The sequence below is a fragment of the Aulostomus chinensis genome, chromosome 17 (genome assembly GCF_037954235.1).
Source record: "Aulostomus chinensis isolate RoL2024-O1b breed Wild chromosome 17, RoL_Achi_v1.0, whole genome shotgun sequence".
In the NCBI taxonomy this organism is placed as follows: domain Eukaryota; kingdom Metazoa; phylum Chordata; class Actinopteri; order Syngnathiformes; family Aulostomidae; genus Aulostomus; species Aulostomus chinensis.
The window spans coordinates 10293233-10314315 of record NC_141336.1 but is presented as its reverse complement, the minus strand read 5'-3'; the positions used below and the strand labels follow the sequence as shown (position 1 = coordinate 10314315).

General features: G+C 40.0%; 1 protein-coding gene across 1 annotated transcript in view; it reads left to right on the top strand.

The window, feature by feature from the left end:
* The window catches only part of sash1b (SAM and SH3 domain containing 1b), a 54503-nt gene extending 34309 nt beyond the window's left edge, over positions 1 to 20194 (top strand). The window contains exons 2-17 of the mRNA XM_086181975.1: positions 8169 to 8297; positions 8730 to 8780; positions 9264 to 9313; positions 11935 to 11975; positions 12373 to 12459; positions 12599 to 12711; positions 13101 to 13202; positions 14132 to 14264; positions 15236 to 15636; positions 16451 to 16525; positions 16605 to 16745; positions 16833 to 16965; positions 17365 to 17534; positions 17617 to 17823; positions 18062 to 18212; positions 19081 to 20194. Coding sequence (XP_086038101.1) covers positions 8169 to 8297; positions 8730 to 8780; positions 9264 to 9313; positions 11935 to 11975; positions 12373 to 12459; positions 12599 to 12711; positions 13101 to 13202; positions 14132 to 14264; positions 15236 to 15636; positions 16451 to 16525; positions 16605 to 16745; positions 16833 to 16965; positions 17365 to 17534; positions 17617 to 17823; positions 18062 to 18212; positions 19081 to 19238 — 2142 coding nt within the window. The 3' untranslated portion in view covers positions 19239 to 20194. The remainder of the gene's footprint in view (positions 1 to 8168; positions 8298 to 8729; positions 8781 to 9263; positions 9314 to 11934; positions 11976 to 12372; positions 12460 to 12598; positions 12712 to 13100; positions 13203 to 14131; positions 14265 to 15235; positions 15637 to 16450; positions 16526 to 16604; positions 16746 to 16832; positions 16966 to 17364; positions 17535 to 17616; positions 17824 to 18061; positions 18213 to 19080) is intronic.
* Positions 20195 to 21083: the final 889 nt, after the last annotated feature.

Genomic DNA, 21083 nt, shown 5'->3' with positions numbered 1-21083 from the left:
TAGATCCCCACTCGTTCTCGGGCTCCATAATCTTATGTTGCATGATTGACAGCTGTCCACGGCTCCTGCATTGTCTCTCAGGAGAAGTAAGAAAGTGCAGGCTCTCTTCCATGTCTCAGGGGATATATTCACACAAGAGAAATTATGGGGGTGGGGGACACATGAGATGATTTCAGCACCTCTGAATTAAATATGGTCCAGAGAATATCAACAATCCACAGGCTGCTTCACTACAAATGCAGAACCATTCAGAGTCTCTTTAAACTAAGGAATACACAGTTTTTCTAAATGAGAATGGTGGTGAATTTGAAAGTGGAAGTCTCCTTATTTCCTTTCAGTGCTACTAAATTAATAATGCTCCATGGAATGGGAACAGTCTACAGGCCTCTTCTCTCCACAAAAGCACACCATCCAGAGTGGATTATATACGCACAAAATTTTTATGCATGTAATTTAACTGAAATTTAAAGGCAATGATTCTGTATTTGATCTCTGTGCTGCTGCATTAACCATGCCCAAAGGAATAGGGACAATCCAGAAGCTGCAGGGTGCTTTTGCTCTAATAGATTCAAATTATGCAGCATTTTATGGCTGAGCTCTTTCTGAAGCCTACAGTATAAAACCTGACTGATACAGGATTTTTGGGGGGGGCAGATACTTGTACTATGGAGTAAAAATTTGTTCTAGCTATATATCAGCTGCTATTCTCTCTTTTAGGGTTAAGCTGATGATTGCAGATGCACCGATTTAGATTTTAGTTTCAGTTCTTCAGTTCTGACCTGACTGGAAGGAACATCTGCTGATACCAATAAAGATTCCATCCATCCATTGTCTTCTGCTTATCCTGTTAAGGGTCGGGGGGGGGGGGGGGGCTGGAGCCTATCCCAGCACCCTGAGAGAGTGTTCACCCTGGATGGATCCAGGGTCCATCTCAGGGCCAACACGTATAGACAGACAACCATTCACAGTCACAGCCACACCTACCATCAATTTAGAGAATCCAATTAGCCCCGTCATCTCTTGATGTCTTTGAAAGGTCCTTTGGGAGGAAGCCGGAGTACCCAGAGAGGACCCACGCAGGCACAGGGAGAACATGCAGTCTCAACACAAAAAGACAACACACTCAAGCCAAGAACCTTCTTGCTGTGAGGCGACAGCGCTAACCATTGCACCACTGTGCCATCTCTAAGGATTCCAATAACAAGAAATGTGCCAATCCCGTCGCACTCTATATAGTTTGAAAATTTAGTACTTTAGACAAAAGGTTTGGCCCTTGGCACCTGCCAGCCTTCTTAATCTTATTTAGACTTTCACTTACAACCTTTTTAATCTGCTGTATTTTTCCATTGGGGACATGATCTGATCAGAAGACGTCAATGTTTTCAGTTTGCTTTTGGGAACCGTCTCCATTCATGTTATACATCCTGACAAACTGTCATCCAGTAATGTTGGTTGGAAGTTCATTTCTTCCACTGTGAAAAATCGATTTTGTATTTAATTCTTTTTTGTTCCACTCTAGTTCAAAAAGGAAGCATCTCGAGTCTCATTTGCACTGAAGATGGACTTCAAGTTCTCTGTGTGTGGTTGAAAAGTGAGAGCAGAGTTGTGAATTGCAGTCCTTGATAATGAAGATCTATCAAGTTATTCTTTGTTCAGCGAGTATGTGAGATTGACACCATGCTTGTCCCAGAATGACCCTCATCATCAGACCCTGGGTCTCTGAACTCCGCTTGCAACTCGTGTTAGGGGTTAACATTCTCAGTACATTTTGCCTTCAATTGATCTTTCTTTCATTCATTCGTTCTCTGTAGGTCCATCCACATAGACTGGGCCCTTGGGCGCACTGAGAATTTGTAATGTTCTTGACCTCAAAGTAGACTCTCTTACAAACCTTGGGCTCATATTCAGAAGCCTAACACAAGAAAGTTGATCCAGCATCACTAATTTGACCCTTGTTTGATTGTAAATTAGAAATATCTTTGAATTTGTATTAATTGATGAACATTGATTGATATTTTAATGTACTTTTGTTGAGATTTTTCATGTATATTATAAATATGTAGGTTTTTTATTTTTAAGAAAATTCAACTGCGAAATACCTTATCAGAAACAAGTATTATGCTATTATTAAAATTATTGATGATATGAATGATGCTGTGCCAGCTTCCTTGTGTGAAACGCCTGTGAATTCAGGGATTCTAGCGCTCCACTTTCAGAGCCTCTGTTGTAGATCACAGTGATTTACTCCAGTAGATAGAGTATATTTGGAGTGTGAACTACACATATTGGATTTTTTGCGTATAATGTGATACCTGATACGAGGTACCAGTCTCTTCCCAGACACATTGCTCCTGTTGACATGAACATGCTCTGTGAGTGGTCCAATCAGTGCTTTTAACCAGAACATTTACCCGCAACGGTTTGTATTATTTACGTGCTGCGTGTTAGACCCTCGCTCACGTGTGAAAATGTGCAGTGTCCATATATGTTTTTTTTCTTGCTGTAGAGGATCCTGGTTGTGCTCACCCCTGTCAACGTTTGATTGACTCGCTCAGGAGGCATGTTAGTGTCAGGTCTGAACAGGGCCTTGGAGTCGCTCTCTGGAGCACAGTGTAATATCCACAGAGATCAAAACTCAGATGGGTGCTCAGGACTCCAGGTGGGAGTCGACAGATTCAGGAGCTTTGATGATTATAGGAGAGGAGTTGGCTGCCAGGGAGGAACGGTGTCCATCTCTGACTCCACCTGCGCGCTGAGTTGACAAGCAGCCCACCGCTTTGAACCCAGATGGACACTCACTCTTTCTGGCATGAGCTGCATCAGTCCTTCGCCACCATATGCAGAACGCAACCTCCATCCATCTGTAGATCAACATAATCTGCGGCCTCCTACCGCAAATCTGACACTATTATTGTTACTTCCTCTGGGTGCTGCTTGCTGTTCTGGAGTCAGTTGATAAAGATGAAGATTAGAGAGGAAGGTCATGATTTCAATGAGAGCTTTCCACACTTAATCTGACCACTGCTAGAGCCAAATGAGGTCACCACACTGACACTTACTTAATGTTCTAGACAAACGAAGGCCATAGCAATGGGCAGAGGAAATTCCTATTGTTGCATCTTCTAACTCCTGTATTCGAATTTTGATTTGTTTAGTATGTTCATTTTGTTCAGCGACCGTGTCATATTGCACCATACAATTGTGAGCTAATTTCCACCCACGAGCATTTAGCTGGAAGACAAAAATAACAGTTACCTGAGCACACAGAGAATCTTTTTATATGACCCGACCGAGAGGTTTCACTTAGATCTTACCAGTGCCTCTCTGTCATTGGCGCGTCAGCCAGCAGTTGAAAGATGTTGAGTTATTGTTTGCTGCCACCTACTGGTGCAGAGACAGTAGTCTTCAGAGAGATTGGAGAGCGAATTCAATGTTTTGACATTGACATGCTCGTTCTTGATGGCTCATTGTGTTTTTAATTCACACTTATAAAAGATCTCTATTAAAGCTATATAACAATGATGTAGGCGAATATTCCTCACCTGCTTTCATCTTGAGTGTCTTTTCCCTATTGAGTTGTATTCATTTTTACTACTTGGCCACCGGTCTGCTCTTTTGTGTATGTTCATGTCACACACAGTCACCTTCTTAAACTCATTGCCTAAATCATTTTTTTAAAACAATTTTGTTTTTGCCTAAATCAACTCCGTATGGTGTTTTGTCTCCAGTTTTTTGTGTTGACACTTGAAAAAATGACCAAGGCGATTGTTTTAAGAAGGCGGCAACATGTAATATAAACACACAGCAGTGTTTTGGTTTTTCTCTTTGTAAATCATCTTGACATGTTTTTTTTCACGAGCTGATTTTGTAGAATGAAAGAGTGAATGTGTTTCCTTAGATTATATGACCCTCCTCAAATGTTCAGTCAATCTTAATTGAAGGGAACTTTATTCCAAAGGTAGCCTAAGGAGGTTAGATCAATTGTAGCTCCATGGTGTTTTGTTCTTACCAATGGGTCTTTATTGTACACACACTTTGCACACACAAGAATGAACCATAAATCAGCCAAGAAAATTCCTTCCAATTATTAAAGGCAATTATATTTTATAAATTATACTGAATAATACATATATACTGTATAATATTGAATTATATTATTTAGTTTGATTGCAATTGCTGACTTGATCAGTTATTCGGATAATTTCACATGCATGAAATTAAATAAAAAGTGCAACAACAAAAAAGAGACTTTAACTCGACATTGTCAGTTGCTTACAAATTCCAGGGGTATCCTCCAAAATGTAGCATGTCCATCCTCACACCAGTATTACGCCACGTCTCAACGCTCGCCAGTAAAAGTATGTAATGTCATAGCCCACAAACTCTTTAAGGAATGTAAGATATGCTAAAGATTTTTTTTAAATCGCTGCCACAGGAGGATAAAATTTCCTGTCATTAATTCCTCAGATCAAGCAGCCTCTCTTGTTGAACAGCTAAAATCCGAAGCAAATCATTTGAGACGCGCAAGAAATATTTCAGATTGTATAAAACCAATAATACAATATTGGACTGGAGGTTAGAAAGGATGAACTAAAACAATAGGAATCCAGCTTAGACCATACAGAAAACATGTGGAAAGGTTCACGGGATTCTGTGAAAGCGCTCTTCAGTTACAGCGCAAACACACATCTGACACGCTTCGGCAGATACAATTACAGGTCAGCAGAGTTTATAAGAGTGTGGTCCAAGAGAACCCTCTATCTCAGCAAAGGGAGTCACAACTGGCCAACACGAAACTCGTTTTACAGTCGACTTCAGCCTGACGCACTGCTCTAATCTAACAGCAGACATAAATATTGTGGCGTCCATGTGCACGTTAGGACATAGCATAGGTGGTGGTTTATTTGAATACGTGAGTCAGCCAGTCTCTGTGGACTACAGCTGGAGAGAGTAGCGCGCCCCACCCAGCAGTACCAGTGTCATATGTGGTTGTAACTCCCCCATCCTCCCCTTAGCAAATTCACTCCGATTTATTCATGTCAGTACACCCCTCCCCTTCGCTTGTGAATGCATTGTCCTCCACTCACTGAACTGAACTTACTTTCAAAACGGAGCCTTTCACTTAGCAGCAGCGTGGCGGAACTGAAGAGCAACTAGTGCCGGGTAGCTACAAGTGTTGGCAGCCAGATGCGTGTTTGTGGTGAGTGTATTTTTATGTTTGCACTGGAATGTGGTCCAATGGTTATAGCTGGTAATTTTCTGTAGATTCCAGGGGGAAATTAAACGTATATGGCTTTGTTTGAAATGTCCAGTGCGCGTTTTTTAAGTTTTCTCTATGGGGATTGATTTTTTTTTCTTTGTCTGTTAATGAAAAGTAAGTACAAAAGCTGAAAAGTCAAAACCTGTTCTCGGAAGAATCACCCAATACTATTTAAAACATCCATTCTATTGGCATACAACACATAATGAGATGTTATTAACATTTTCATGTTTCTCTGAAATGGCAACATTTGATAAAAATTTTCGTTGGATTAACAGCTTAATGCGAAGGCGTTGGGCACAAACAACTTTTTTTTTTAATCAATCACTGCAATCATTGGATAAAACACACACTCGTGCACGATATGTTATACAAAGCAGTAAGAAATGTCGTTGTGCTGCATCAGGCCAGATGTGTGGTATTATCTGGGATATATGGAATTTAAAGTATTTTCTGGGAGAAAAACACACCACCGGTCAAAAGGGAGTTTGTGGAATTGATGTGTAAGTGGTGTCATCTATTAATGCTGAAATCGATCCTAGAATTGTGACTTTGTGACCTTTGTCAGTGGTGGTTTTGATGTTGACTTCTGAGACAAGACAATATCTACATGAGAACATCTTAGAATCAAAGCAGGTGAAAGTGATACAAATTACCTTCTGATGCTTTGTGACCCAGGTCCAGTTCCCTAAATGGGTAAGACAGGACAGAAGAGCTGTAAAAACACTGATTAGACACTCGGGGCCCTGGGGCCGTGTGGATCTTTTTTCTGCCTATGAGATGCTCTGCGCCTGAGAAATGTGACACCAAACTCTCCTTTTCAAGCCTCTGTGGTTGATGTCTCATGCTGTAGTTTTGGCTTACAGACCATTAATTTGGAGACAGAGGAAATATAAAGCAGACGGGGAATATTTTCCCATAACTCTCATTTCGTAAGGATGAATTGAAATTTCGATTGTTTGATGGCATATCCAGGTCACTGTGTATTCCTTATGTTGAAGCTTTGTGTACATTTAAGTGAAACAGGGATGTGCTGTGTTTAATAAGCACTTAGGGCAATGCAGTATCATGTGGCTGTGTCACAATAGACTGTTTATGTGGATCAGTGGCAGTCTGGAGTGGAAGAGTGGCCGCAGCTAGGCACGTCCCAGAGCCTCTCAGACCGCTTCAGCCTCGTTTCTTGGCAGTATGAAAAGCAGCTAGATTTTAAAGCCATTTTCTCCCTGAGGGCATGTCATTTAGAAAATGAATGGCCTTGTTTTCTGGACAGTTGAGCCAGTCATCATGCCACAGGACAAGTGAGCCCACAGTAATACTTTTCACTGCAGAGAGAGGACTATTTACAGCAGGCTCATTTGCATACCTACAGGATATTACATGTGTGAAGCATAATAATAATTATAATCCATGAAACAGTTTAGGGGCAAGTTGGATGGCTGATGATGACAGATAGAGCTGGACTCATACATGTTTCTGTTGTAAACTGCAAAAGACTCTTTGAAAAAATAGTTGTGTTTTGTTTTGTTGTCCAGTTCTCTGCGAAAGTCATCATGAATGACTGAAATTGTTGTCTCTCTAGTTTGCACGAGATACATGGCAGATGTGCTGTTCGTATCACACACGTCTCATCACTCACATATCTGGAGGGAATAATTCTAACCTTACAGGAGGTCATGTTTGCAGTGGTGCAGTCTCTGTCTGGCTTTTTGAAGAATTACGATAAAACTGTGAGGTCTATTTTCACCAAATGTGGCGTACAGGTGTAACGTGGGCTGCGGAGGAATCAAATATTAGGCCTGATCCATTCAAGGTAGCAAAAATTACATTTTTTTTTTCACTTTGGGTTTGGCTGATATTGCTTGACAGGCTATGTCCTCTCAGAGTACCCTCTCGTTAAATAGGTAACAGTTATCAGGTGAATAGAAATTGGCATTTGACAATGTTTTGACAGATTTAAATTGTTGATCTCCAATTAATATAACTATCGAAAACCCAGGAAAAAAGTGAATGTTTAATCAAAATAAGAGGTTCGTCTAGGGTGACCAAACGTCCTGTTTTTCAAGGACTTGTTCTGTTTTCACGTCCTGTTCTGGGCATCCTGTTGTTTGTTTGGTTTATTTTTTTGTTTTATTTTATTTTGTTTTTTGTGATATAACAATTTTCTATCCATACAAAGGAGGCATACTTTAAATGTATGGAAATTATAAGGCATCTTTCAGTAAACTTCAAGTGTCATTTGAATATGTCATTGCCAAGTTGAGTGTCCCTGTTTTTGGTAATCAAAATACGGGCACCCTAGGTTTGTCTTTTGTTTGTGAGGCTCTCTTTAGTAAACACAATCTAGGATGCTCATCAAAAATAATTAAAAGTAAAAATGGTCCAAATACCGCAAAGTTAATCCTTGATATGGAAACAACTAGCATAAACAGTCTTAATTGATTATTTTAGTGTTCCTCCCACACTGTAAGACACACATAACTTCAGGTGAGACAACTGTAGGACTCTAAAATGGGGTTAGATCCAGGAGAGCTGGACTGACTGTGTCATTCTGCTGCTTGAGATTTATGGTCAACTGAACTGTGGCCTCTCATGCTGACTCCTGATAACTGTAAAAGAGTTGGCTGGGAGTCGTAGCTGCGTCACGCGGCGCTTCCTCTGACCAGGGTCAGGTCTGAGGAGGAGGAAAGGGTCACTGGGCAGGAAAACAACAGGCTGGTGAAGACAGGGGCAATATCACAGCTGGATGTCTCTCATGCCTTTACCCTCCTTGAGCTTTATCTCTGTGTCTCCTGTGTGCTGCTGGTGACCCCCATTGAAGCTTAAAACAATGGTTTATCATGACAGTGGTTTGTGTTTACAGTGTTTGCCTGCTGTTTGGCATCTTGCCCAATCCCTTTCTGTCTTTCAGGATGGCTCGGTGGGGAACCTTGATGACCTGGCTCAGGAGTACTCTCGGTATTACGGCACCTCCCTTTCCGACGTGTGTGAAAGGATGGAGGAGCTGCGAAAACGCAGAGTAGTCCAAGATACAGAGATGGTAAATAGTCTTGTTAGTCAGGGCCTTGGATCATCAAAAAATAATCCAGTGGCTCAACACATAATTGTTTTGGGTATTTTATTTCTGCTGCCATTTTGCTTTTTAACCACAAGGTTTTTCAATGGAGTTTGACATTAAGTAGATCGCGACCACACTTATATCTGCCCATTTATTATGAAGTTACAGCCAGCAGACAGTTAGCTAAAGCTGTAAAATTGTTTTCTTGTTGTCTTTTCTTTAATTTTAACATTAGATAGCCCCTGAGACAGCTTATGACATTCATTTATGTTATTAGTAGAGCAACTGCAGTGATCACAGTCTATGAAACCATATTGTTGGTTGACCAATTCAGTCAGCTGAATATTATTACTATTTGTGTGTTATAATGACACTATAATTTACTCCTCCGCTTCCCCTGCCTGTGTGTTTCAGGGAAAGGTTGACTCAGCAGCCACATCACTGCAACTGCGCTCTCAGATCCAGGTGAGTGTCCAGCGTGGGAGTGTGTCAGACCCCTGGAGAAGGCTACTTCCTCCTCTGTGCGTCAGCAGACACGGTGATAAGAGGCCATGGAATTGCTTTGTCATGATTATCCAGAAAAAAAACAGAGGCACCAGACGGCAAAAGTAATATTTCACCAACTGTGATGCACTGTGCTGACCTTGAGGCTCTCATGAAGTGTTAGGAAGTAGATCCAAAAGTTTGGTTAAATGTCACAGAGGTGGATTTTGGATGTGTATTATGAAGTTTAATAAGCTGAAATTCCTCTTTTATTAAATGGTAATTAGCCTTTACTCTATGCTACTTCTCTGTAAATTTATGCTGGAAATAGCATGATTCCAATGGAAAGAGTGTATTTGACTATTTAAAATTATTTAACTAATATTGGAATAACATTCACGACTCAGATGATTGTACTTGTGCATGTGTATATTTTCACATTAATATTTCTTTCATCCCTCTAAGGAATCCCTTGGATTTAGCAGCACCACATCCACTCCAGAGACAGAGAGAAAGTAAGGAAAACATTAGCAATAACCTTTTTTAAAAGCGGTTTTAATTCCAGCAGTATTACAACAACAACTACAACGGTTGCTGAATATTTACACTCAAGGAACTGGAGAGAAGTACAAATCTGGGCTCATGTAATTTTGACCTACATATTATTAGATTAGCATAAGCATGACTGGGACACTATGATATCTATTATTATTATTGCTTACCTCCAGCTATGGGGTAATGTTTTCCCTGTATTTTGTTAGCTCATCTGTCAGCTCTCGCCGATGTCCATGAAACTAGGCGGCGTGGTGCAGCTTGACCCAAGAAGAACCAGTTACATTTTGGGACCATTATTGCTAAAAGTGCAGACCAAGGGGCCATTTTCAACTATACCCTTTAGATTGAAAGAAATTATACCCTCTTATGGAATTTTACTCAAATGGTTTTTTTTTTCTAATAAAGAACAAACTATGAATTCATATCTATTAGAGTGCAGAATTACATATCCCCTTCAATGTGGCGTAATGCCAGAAATTATACTCCCTTAAAATTGTATCTATTTCTCTTGGAATTTTACTGGGAGAATTTTTTTTATAATAAAGAAGAAACTATAAATCCATATCTATAAGTGTGTAGAATTGCACATTCTCTTAAATGTGGCTTGATACCTAACTAACAACCTAAACATTTTCTAATAACCTGAAATTATATCAAGTCATGTATGATGTTGCTGATTCTATAGATTAGAAATCATTTGTTTATGCTCTTAGATTGCTCCTCTACTTGTATTTATTATTGTGCTAAAAAGTAGTGTGGCTTTACAGACACGATAATTGTCATGAGATAGAAGTTATACCACTTTTAGAAACTATAAAGTGATTATTTCTCCATCATCTGCTTGTAAACCTTTGTGTTTCCTCTTCTTCCTTGTGCCCTCGGTCATAGTTATTAAGTCACCCTGAATTTCCTTCCTTCCATTATTTCCTTTTGTGAATTTGGGAGATGAGTCACATTTTGTCAGTATAAATCTGAATATCATGAAAGAGTTTTTGACAATGACTAATCATAAAGACACATGCTGATTTTATTAATTTGTGTTGAAATTCCAAATATTGAGCGTGATCCAAGTTTTCCAAGAAATCTTTAGTCATTACAAACAGGCTGTAACTGGTTTAGAAACTGGACCACTACTACACAGACAAACTGCTTTGATTTATGTCCTTTTTGTTAAAACACAATTCAAAGGAAACTTACACTGCTCCCTAGTGGGAAAAGAGCTCTTTACTGAAAGGCAAAGACTGCAACCAACTTAAGAAAAAAGTAATGTTCCAACTTCCTTCCTGAAAACTAACAAACCCTTTTTTATTACTGGAAGCTTTGGCTGCTTATGTTTTATATCAAATACATCTAAGCTAATTTATCTCCATTTGTATTCTGTTTTGTTTATGATACTACTTTAAATCAAGATTAAAATTGATTTCCTTTTGTAAAAATTTAGTGGCATTACCATAAATGCTTGCTCTCATAATGTGGGTAGTGTCCATATGAAGCTCTTTGAGGTTTTAACCATTTCAAGAGTGGAAAATGTCACTTGTCAGCCTTTGTGCCAAAATATCTCAAATACTTATTTTCTCCCACATGGTTTTGACTGTGGTATTTTTAGAACAGGAACATTCCAATGTCACATTTTGTGACACACAATGGACAGCAGTTCAAAGGTCGTTTACGGTATGCTTTTTGAATCATGCAACTGTATAAAAAACATTGTTGATGATTGTTTTTTGAAGAAAATTAAATCGGACTTGTTTTTAATAACAAACGCAACAAACACAAAGATTTTATCGTGCAAAAACAGACTCCTAAAGACAAGGTGACAAACAATACTATGTGTTCAGATCTGATTCAGGATATGTACTAGAAAGATGCACAGAGAGCACAAACCTTAATTAAAGACAGTGTTGAAAGATAAAATAAAACTAAATGAATTGTAGGCTTTCATTTGGCTGCCCCTAAATAATGTTACTCTCAAGGGTGAGTGAAAATCAGCCTGTAGTTTTACCGTATCTCTGGTGACAGACACCAGGGAAGACCTTTCGTCACTTTAATTGTTGATAAGTTTACTGAAAATATATGATATCAAAAAGTATCTGCCTCATCTGTTAGCAAATATATACAGTAGCAGTTGTCAACAGAGAGACTGACAGATATACGGATAAAAAATAACAGTCGAGAGGAAGAGAGAGACAGAAAGAGTGAGGGGTGAAAGTGAGCAGGGAATGCAGAGGCCATATTAGAGCTGGTGCTGCTGCAAAACCCTGACTGACCATGAAAAAGGCTCTATTGTTCCTGCCATGGCCAGAGAGCACTGACCTCTGTTCATCAGCCAAGAGCAGCCAGTCTTTTTCATCTGTTTTGACTACTCTACTATGATGCCAGTCAAGCACGCTGCCTTTTTGTGATTTGTCATCTTTAACCTGATGCAAGAAGCACTACGATAGAAGGACATGTGAAGGGATATGGTGGGTCAGAAGAGAAAATGAAGAAAATAAGTTTGGAAAACAGGTACTGTTCTGTTCAGGGTCTGTTTCTCCATTTGAGTTCATCTAATTAAGTCATTTTATTTGTTGGTTTGTTTTAGGTTCCCTGTGCACAAGTCTAGCTCCGATGATGGATCAGGGGGTGAGTTGGAAATTTTTCATGAATTTTATTGTGTAGTAATAAAAATGTCAAAGATGTAAGTATTATCAGACTTCTGCTATTTTATTTGAATTCTCAAAGAACTGCAAATTGTTGGGGGGGGGGGTTGTGTGTGTAGGTGTTTCGACATTTTATATGTTGATCAAACACATTTTTTTGGATAAAAGACAAAGACAATATGAAGAATCTTTTTGAATAGTGAATATTACCTTTAAGCCCATCGTTTCAAAATAGCGAAATTTAGGGCACTCGTAGCAGTAATCCAGTGTTATAGTTCACATAAATATTGTTTGGATATTAATTTAAAAATGATGGATTTAATTGTTTATACTTTGTTTCTGTTTTTCTCTGTACTAAATGAAATCACTGACCTGAAAAGGCAAATGGGATGGAAAGAGGAAAAGCAAGTCTTTTTGGCAGAGTTTCCGAAAGTCGCAGAGAGGAGCAATACGTCAGATTTCAAAGGGTATGTTAATTAAAAAACTTGCAGTTCACAGGGATTACAAACTTTACATGTTTGTTCCAGATCACAAAAAAGGACTCAAATGTTGAGAGCAGTCAGTTTTCCCTCACCCAGCCACCTGACTCTACTTGTTGTTTGATAGGTGATGACGTTGGTTTTGTGGCTAGTGAAATTACCATGAGTGATGAAGAACGAATCCAGCTGATGATGATGGTGAAGGAGAACATGATCTCTATCGAGGAAGCTCTAGCACGGGTATGAATATATTTCAGATGTGATCAAGCTGCAGTGATTTATCTCTGTTTGCCTGTCTTGAATTCACTAAGCTGAAACCCCTTTAATCTATATGGTCAAGCATCTGTTGGAAATTGATATTTCCTCATTTCTTTCATATAGAAGTCACATCATGTCATTTACCAACTGTCTGACTGTAAACAGACAAAAGAGCTCTCATTGTGTTACGCCTGATGATAATCTTAACCGTATTCTCAGAAGTGTGCTAATGTTAGCCGTATGAAAACACAGTTTTTGATGCAACAGGTAAATAAACGCTTTTCCTGTTATATGTGCTGGTAGATATCAAATGGTGCACTCTAGCTTTGTATCATGTACTAACTGTTTGTTTGTTTTTTTCCTTTCTGCAGCTAAAGGAGTTTGAGATACAGAAGAGACAGATGTGCAGGTTCGAACCTGCAGATTGCTCTGACCCGAGCAATCCCACCGCAAATGATTCTCTTAACTGCAACGTAAGTCTATTAAGCTCACAGTCTTAGGGCATCTTATTTGCTTTTTAATGCTGAATTACAACTTCAGGCAGTGTGTTGTCCATCAGGGCCTCTGATCTGCCAATGCCAAGGCTGCTGAGCTGTTGACAAGCTCCTCTCTCTGTCCCTCTGTCCCTGTCCCAACGATGAACTGGGCCCCTCTAAAGCCCCGCAGCTCAAGGCCCTCTCCCAACTGCAGGCCACTGGGTGGACTTCTATTCATTGCTGTCAAAGCGCTAACCCCCTATTGTGCTGCTATGAGCGGGTGGATTCAGCACAGGCCCCTGTTATGCAGGTCGCAGCTCTTTTATGCATGGGTGGGGTGATTAGGGGGCTCAGGTTCAGGGCACATTTTTCAGATTTGTCTGGATGGCCTGACTATTTCTCTTTGCTCTGTGGGTGTTCGCCTCGCTTTCTCTTTCCCAGAGAGTTAATGATGTCTGTGACATTTGTTTCTTCTTCTTTTTTTTAATCTTTTTTTTGCTGCTTTTTTGACCACAGCTTTTAATTTCTGTTGTATTTTTAAAACTACAAGTCTACTTTCATTTGTTTTTTCATGTGTATTCTTGGACATGCATGCCTCTCATGTTCACATCAAAAAGAGCAAAGGTCAACATATATAACCGGAAACCTTCAAATATACGTTGCTTTTTAAAAAACGATCACTTTCTTTATGGGTCCTTTTTCATTTCATCTCGTTTAGAAATGTACTATCTAACGTGGTGAGGCAGAGAGAATGAGTTTGAACATTCGTATCATCACAGTGGTTTCTTGTGAATTTATCCTGAGCTATGTGCAGTTTCTGTTGTCACTGGATGAACACTCTCTAACTGTATGCTTTTATAACTGCAAAGCTGCATGATGAAGCAAAATGCTGTCTTCAGATAGAATTCTTCTCTCTGTCTTGCTAGCTTTGTGACCTGTCAGACAATGAACAGGAAGAATCCGTGACGTTCAGGAGACTCCATAAACTGGTCAACTCAACCCGGAAGGTGAAGAAGAAGCTGATCAAAATTGACGAGTCTAAGAGGCCCAGTGCGGAGGGTATGAAATCAGTCCATCTAATGAGCCCAAGTACATTTGTCAGCATTAGTAGTTTTTTTTTTAATCTAATGCACAGTTATTTTATATAAAGTGTGGAGCAAGTGAGTGTCTTTCACAGGTGAATATGCTTTACTTGCAAGAGGTAGATAATAGCAAGTTATTACAGTATGAATATACACTGTTCTGTATATAAAGAGAAAATGGTTCATCAAGCACACCATGATGCTGAATGTCAGGAGTATAGTAGTCTGTAGTATAGAGACAATGTCAATTATTGTGCCACATCTGATTACCGTATTACCTACGTAGAAAGTAAAATAGCAGAATTTGCTGTGTGCTGTCAGTAATCGTATTGTCTATGTCGCCATGTGTTCTGAAGGTGACACAACTTTTGTTTGTTTTTAGGGGCTTTTTGCCTTGATAGGAGAGGTTCACACTGATAGGGCAGTTTTCAAACTATTGCTATCGGCTAAATTTGCACTCTAATAGTGGCTGATGGCTGCAGAACCTCCACCGCTTTTCCTCCCATAAACAAAGCCAACGCAATATCATTGTTTACTGAGATGATTTAAGTTCACTTAAAACAATCTTTTTTTTAAAATAAATAATAGCGTGCTAAGGCCGTTTATTAGATTAAGTTACTGTTACTGCATTAGATTGAAGCTTCTGTTTTGCTAACGCCTGGGGTTGTTTTAATTGCAAACCTAGCATAACTATGAGGGTTGATTTTGCCTTTAAAAATCTGCCTCTCAGTACTTGGAAGCTGGTTACCTTAGGCGATTTAAGTGAATAATACTATGCAATGTTTGGCCAGCTGATTACTGTACATTGTTTAATAAGATTAGAAGCTCATTTATTTGTGATATTCATGATACATTGGATTTAATGAAAATCTCATTATACTTGAATTCATACTTATAATAAATTGTGTAAAAGTAGATTAAATCATTTGTTACCCTCCTCCACCCCAGAGAGCCTGAATTACGAGGGGCCTCACTTTGGAGATGCCAGCACCTCCCTGAGCTCAGGTATACAGAGGAAGGCAGCCGTTTGCCCCATGGACTCCCTGTCCTCGGCTCTGCAGGAGCAGCTCACCTTTGACAGGGACACTGACAGCTTGACCACCTCCCCCTCCTCCAGCAGCCTCGACACCTGCAGCAGCCAGAAGCTCTTCAGCGCCTTTAACAACTCTGGTGGCAGTCCTGTTCATCAGGAGACAAATGTAGCAGGGGAGGTGAGTGAGGCAGCTGAAGGCAGCGGTTCCTCCTTTTCTGGAACAGACGGATACAATGACGAGGAACCCAAAATGGCTCGTTCAGTGACCGATGGAGAGCTTCGCCACCGGGTTCTCAGCCCACTCAGCCACCATGGGGTGAGAACAGAGGAGCCTTTGTTAAGAACTATAATTGTTTGGCTTGTAATGGTTTCAAAAAGCTTCTGTTTGGACTTAATTCTTTTCAACAATGCTGACAGTAAATTTGTTCTGTTGATCAGCCTTTTACACTGAAACTGAATCTAGCCTGTGGCTGACTGTAAAAGGCCAACATTTATGGGAACAGGAAGTTATAGTTATATATATATATTAAATTGAGAATACAGCCTTAGACACACATGTATCTGATGCATATTATCTCTTCTGTCATTTCTGCGGTCGTCGTGAAACTTTTGCATTTGCCACCAAACTTTCTCAACAAAAACTCACAATTCAACTTCACTGAGCATTTTAGAGATGGTACTACAGCATTTCAGAGGTTCCAGTGATGGCTGGTCAAGATTATTTTCATAGTACCTTGTTTTCAGAGGTTCATTCAAAGATGTGAGAGAAGAGGAGCAGGCGTGTTTTTTAAGGGCACAGAAAAAAAAAACTATTAAAATACATATTCATACATCCAACTTAGTTTTGACAATGGTTACAGTTGGAAAATATTAGTTACAAGAGAAGCAGATTCCAGCCCCTGCTGACTGGAGAGAGTTACCCAGCTTGTATGGTCTTCCAGTGCAAGAATCTAAGAATTGTAGAAAGTTTTCCTCTCTTCTTGGTATAATAGAGGAAAGCATGACAACAATCTACCCTAAAGGAAATACGTGACATGTTCGTTCCAAAAAGCGTGTTAGACAAGAAGAAGTAATGATTTTATACATGTGTCTTTGCTTACAATGTCCTGCTTTTATGTTTTGTATCACAGAGAGCCTGCAGCTTTGGAGGGTTTGATCTGACCAACCGCTCAGCACATGCAGTCATCTCTGACAGCAGTAACACTGTATGTAGTTCCTCCTGAATTATGCTACGCTAAATGTAATAAGCCTCGTTGAATTGTTTTCCTCATTTTGCTGTTTTAGAGTAAAGATGGAGACTGTATCAGAGATGCTGTTAAGTCTCCAACAGCGTCTCGTATTTCCCTGGGTAAAAAAGTCAAGTCTGTAAGAGAAACAATGAGAAAACACATATCTAAGAGGTACCACTGTTCTCTCTCTGAACAGGTGAGTTTAAAAAGCATTCCTCTATGTTTGCATTTGAATTTTCACCAAGTACATCACATGTAAGCTTGCTTTTCTTCCGCATACTAGTCAAGTCCAGACCGCATATCCAGCTGCCCTCACTCACCTCAGATGGACTCTGACTTGTTGGAGAAGCCCAAACTGAAGCCTGGAGGATCTGTGGAAAGCCTTCGGAGTTCCCTCAGCGGACAAAGTTCCATGAGTAAGTGTGTGTGTGTGTGTGTGTGTGTGTGTGTGTGTGTGTGTGTGTGTGTGTGTGTGTGTGTGTGTGTGTGTGTGTGTGTGTGTGTGTGTGTGTGTGTGTGTGTGTGTGTATTTTGCAAATAATCCTCAGTGTTTGTATTTTGCAAATAATCCTCAGTGTTTGTTTTAATGCGGCCTTGGAACACCAGATGTGTGAGGTTAAACAGACTAATGTTCCAAGGTCTTTTCTTGCCTTTGAGATATTTCAAACATTCTGGTCTTAAAGTTTCATCTGCATCAATATGTGTCACATCTGGAATTTGGGTCGGATTAAAAGATGTGCTAGAAATACTTGTTATATGTTAACAGCTGTGGAAGCCTCTAAAAGGAGCTCATTCTTTTCATGTGGTTTGGGTAGGTGGTCAGACGGTGGGCACCACAGACTCCTCCAACAGCAACAGGGAGAGTGTGAAATCTGAGGATGGCGATGAGGATGAACTGCCTTACCGTGGACCATTCTGTGGACGTGCTCTAGTTCACACTGACTTCACCCCCAGTCCCTATGACACAGATTCCCTTAAATTAAAGGTACAGCCAAAGTCAAATCTGAAAGTTGAGTTCATATCTTTGTAGAAACATCTTTGTAGAATCATTTGTGATTTGTGAACAGATTGGAGACATCATCGATGTCATTAGTAAGCCACCGATGGGTACATGGATGGGAATGCTCAATGGAAAAGTTGGCACCTTCAAGTTCATTTACGTGGACATTCTTAACGAAGAGGAGGTCAAACCCAAAAAGACACGCAGGAGGAGGAAGGCCCGTCAACCGAAGCCCACCTCTGTAGAGGAGCTTCTCGATCGTATCAACCTCAAGGTAAATAACTCATATCAGTCTGTCCTCATACCGTACAAATTAAATGTTGTTGGGATTTTTCATGTCCAAAATTCGGGTTAAACTATAGCTGAAGCTGTATTTGAAAAATTTGAAAATCTGCAGAAAATTTAGTCAAAGCATGTAGAAATTTTTGAAATAATTCAGTTTGTTCACATAAAATTGATGGTTATTTTCATCTCATTCTTACTCAGCATAATCACTTCTCAACTCTCCACAGGAACACCTTCCCACCTTCCTTTTTAATGGCTATGAAGATCTGGAAACATTCAAGTTGCTGGAGGAAGAGGACCTAGATGAGCTGAACATCCGAGACCCCCAGCACAGAGCTGTGCTGCTCACTGCAGTGGAGCTGCTTCAAGAGTATGATGGTGGGTCGAGGTGAAACATCTCACCTGAGTACAACATGTTTCAAAAATCAGAAATACTCTCAACTACAAATATATATTTGGAAATATATCATTTAGAAAAAAAATTTAAATTCCTGATGCTTCGCTACAAAGTAAAAAAAAAAAAAAAAAAACACTTACAGGGAAACGTTGCAACCAGGATTTTTCAGTTGTTTTCCAAACCACTAACCAGGGTAAAAAATCCAAACATAGCAAGCAGAAATGGAAGTCTTTCTCATTGGGAAAGTGCTGTAGTGACAGTGTTTTACTACGACATAGTAACTTTACCGTGGCCTGGCAGAGGCAAGGGGTCCTGTGCATTTTGGTTGTTGTAGGTTGTTTAACATTTGAGCAAAAGCGAAGACAATGACTCTTTTTTTCTTGTTTTTGTAGCAACAATTTGAAAAATGTTTACACCTTTCTTCTGCATAGATGTCCCAGTTTTATGAAAGGGCTATCTTTCCAGTTTTGACATTCTTAGAAACAGGACAGTCCTAGCCAAGTGAGGGTCAGATTTGGTTGCATTCCATTTTACCACGATTTTTCGACTTCCTGTATGTCTGCTTAGTTTCAACTAGTGCATACTGTTGTTCCATTTTGTGTTTGCTGCTCACATATTTTCAGACATGAGGAATAATTTGCCAATGCTCCATAAGTTTGTCTGAAGTTAAACTACGCATGATCCGGCTTAACAGCACTATTTAACCTAATAATTTATTGTTCACAAAATAACACCATTAATTTGAAGAATCTGTTATTATGTCTACTATTGCCATCTGTAAATGCAATCAATCCAAGCATAAGCAGGTGTAAGTGACGATCCCCCCGCTGGTGGATTTGTGGATTGCAGGTAGCAGCGACCCAGAGCGATGTAGTCAGACTGGAGGCTCACAGGAGAAGCAGCTGGTGGACAGACACGGCCTCATGGGAGACTCACCGAGGGACTCCGGCTGCTACGAGAGCAGCGAAAACTTGGAGAATGGTAATGATAGCTTGAGTCGCCTGTGAATACTGTGCTCTTCTTCTGCTGCCTCATCCTACACTAGGAAGACTTGCTTGGTCTTCCGTCCTTCTCGATGCTCAAGCATTCCAAGCCACCAAACTTCAGCTTCCATGCTCTTTTGGAAAAGACTTGTCTCATTTAGTCCCCCCTCCCAGCATTGTTTTCTTCAAGTCATTCTTTCTTCTGTTTCACCTTTGTGTCTGTTTAGTGCTTATGGGAATCGACATCATATTGCCTTTCTTGACAAGAATGAAATTCTCAGTATAATTTTTAAAAAGAAAAGAGATCACACACCATTTTCTATTATTATGGTACTTGAAAATAACATGAAAAATCTATATGTGGAGCTACTCTTAGGTTTACTCTCTACTAGATCAGCCGCTGTGAGTTGTGTGGTGGTTTTGCGTTTGCAGAAAATGGTGACTGTTGAACCAGTGTGTGAAAAAGAGTGTTTCAAGAAATTCTAGATTTGAATAGTGAAAACATTCAGTAAATTGCAGTACACTTACTGTGAATGCTTGCTTTATTCATAGCTATATCTTTCTTATTGTGGTTATTTAGTTAGGTTTATGTCTGAAAACATGTTAATATGTGAAGAGTCGTGCTTGCTATTAATGAGGGCTCTTGTGAATGTCAAAAGGTCATGTGGTAAGAGATCAGATGTACAGCATCTCTCTTTGCTGTTTGTGTTTGTATTTTTTTAGTCCAGTAAAATATAATGTTGCACAATATTTTATGTGCCTGAAGCTACATTTAGCAGAGCTATCAAAATATTTACAAAATAATATAAATATGCTTGTTACGAATGGAATTTTGTATTATTGTAAGTGCACTAAAATGCAGACTTACTTTAAAATGGTTTTAAAACAAGTTCAAGTCGTTTTAACACAAGTGCTGCAGGTTTAGGGTCAGAAGTGTGTTTCTGTCATGGTTGAGTGAGAGGAATAAATTTCTCCATGCTTTACCAGACTTGGCTGCTTGCTTCTTACCTCTCAATTCATTATTCAACCTTTTCTTCTTTTGGATAGCCCTCCTCCAGTAGCCTTTCAAAAAAAAAAAAAAATACCAGCACTGTTATCTGGCATCCACATGATCTGCGCACACTTGTTTATTTCAGGAAGGGACAAAAAGACAACTTCATCCATGAGCAGGTCCTCCTCTGGTTTTGAGTCAAGCCACCTCCTGTCCCCAGACTACCCTGCCCTCCCTGTGACCCTTGACTCCACTTGCAAGATTAAGACTTCGGTCAGCTGTAAACCAGAAATCCTACCCAGCGTGTCACGATCAATAAGACCTCCTAAGATTAGCTTAAGCTTCCCACCCCCAGTAAAACATCATCTTCCTACTATTGCTAGGAGCTGGAGCTGTACTGATTTAGGAGGAAATTCGGCACTGGGGCAGATGAGGCAGACCTCCTCCGTGACAGACCTTCAGGAAGACCAGAACAAGAGATGCTTCGGTTCTAAAGACTGGAGTCAGACTCCCAGTAGCAAGACAGAGAAAATCAGACAGCACGTAGCAAATCCCTCCAAATATTCTGAGGTCACATTTCCATCTGCTCAATCTCAAACTGTGTCATTTGATTCTGTGTGCAGCACTTCAAAGATAGACGCAAGCAGTAAGTCTCCCAGCACCTACACAGCAGCTGAAACTCCACTTAGCACCCAGGACCTGCTGCCCTCCCCTGTCTCAGCAGTAAGGGCTGATCACCCTCCACTTTCTTTACCAAACTCACAAACTGCTTGCAGGCAAAACCTCACAGAAAACATCTCTGTGGATAAGAGGGGCTTTTCAATTTCAGCCAGTTCTGAAGCTCGACGGCTGAAGATGAAAAGAAACCAGAAAACATC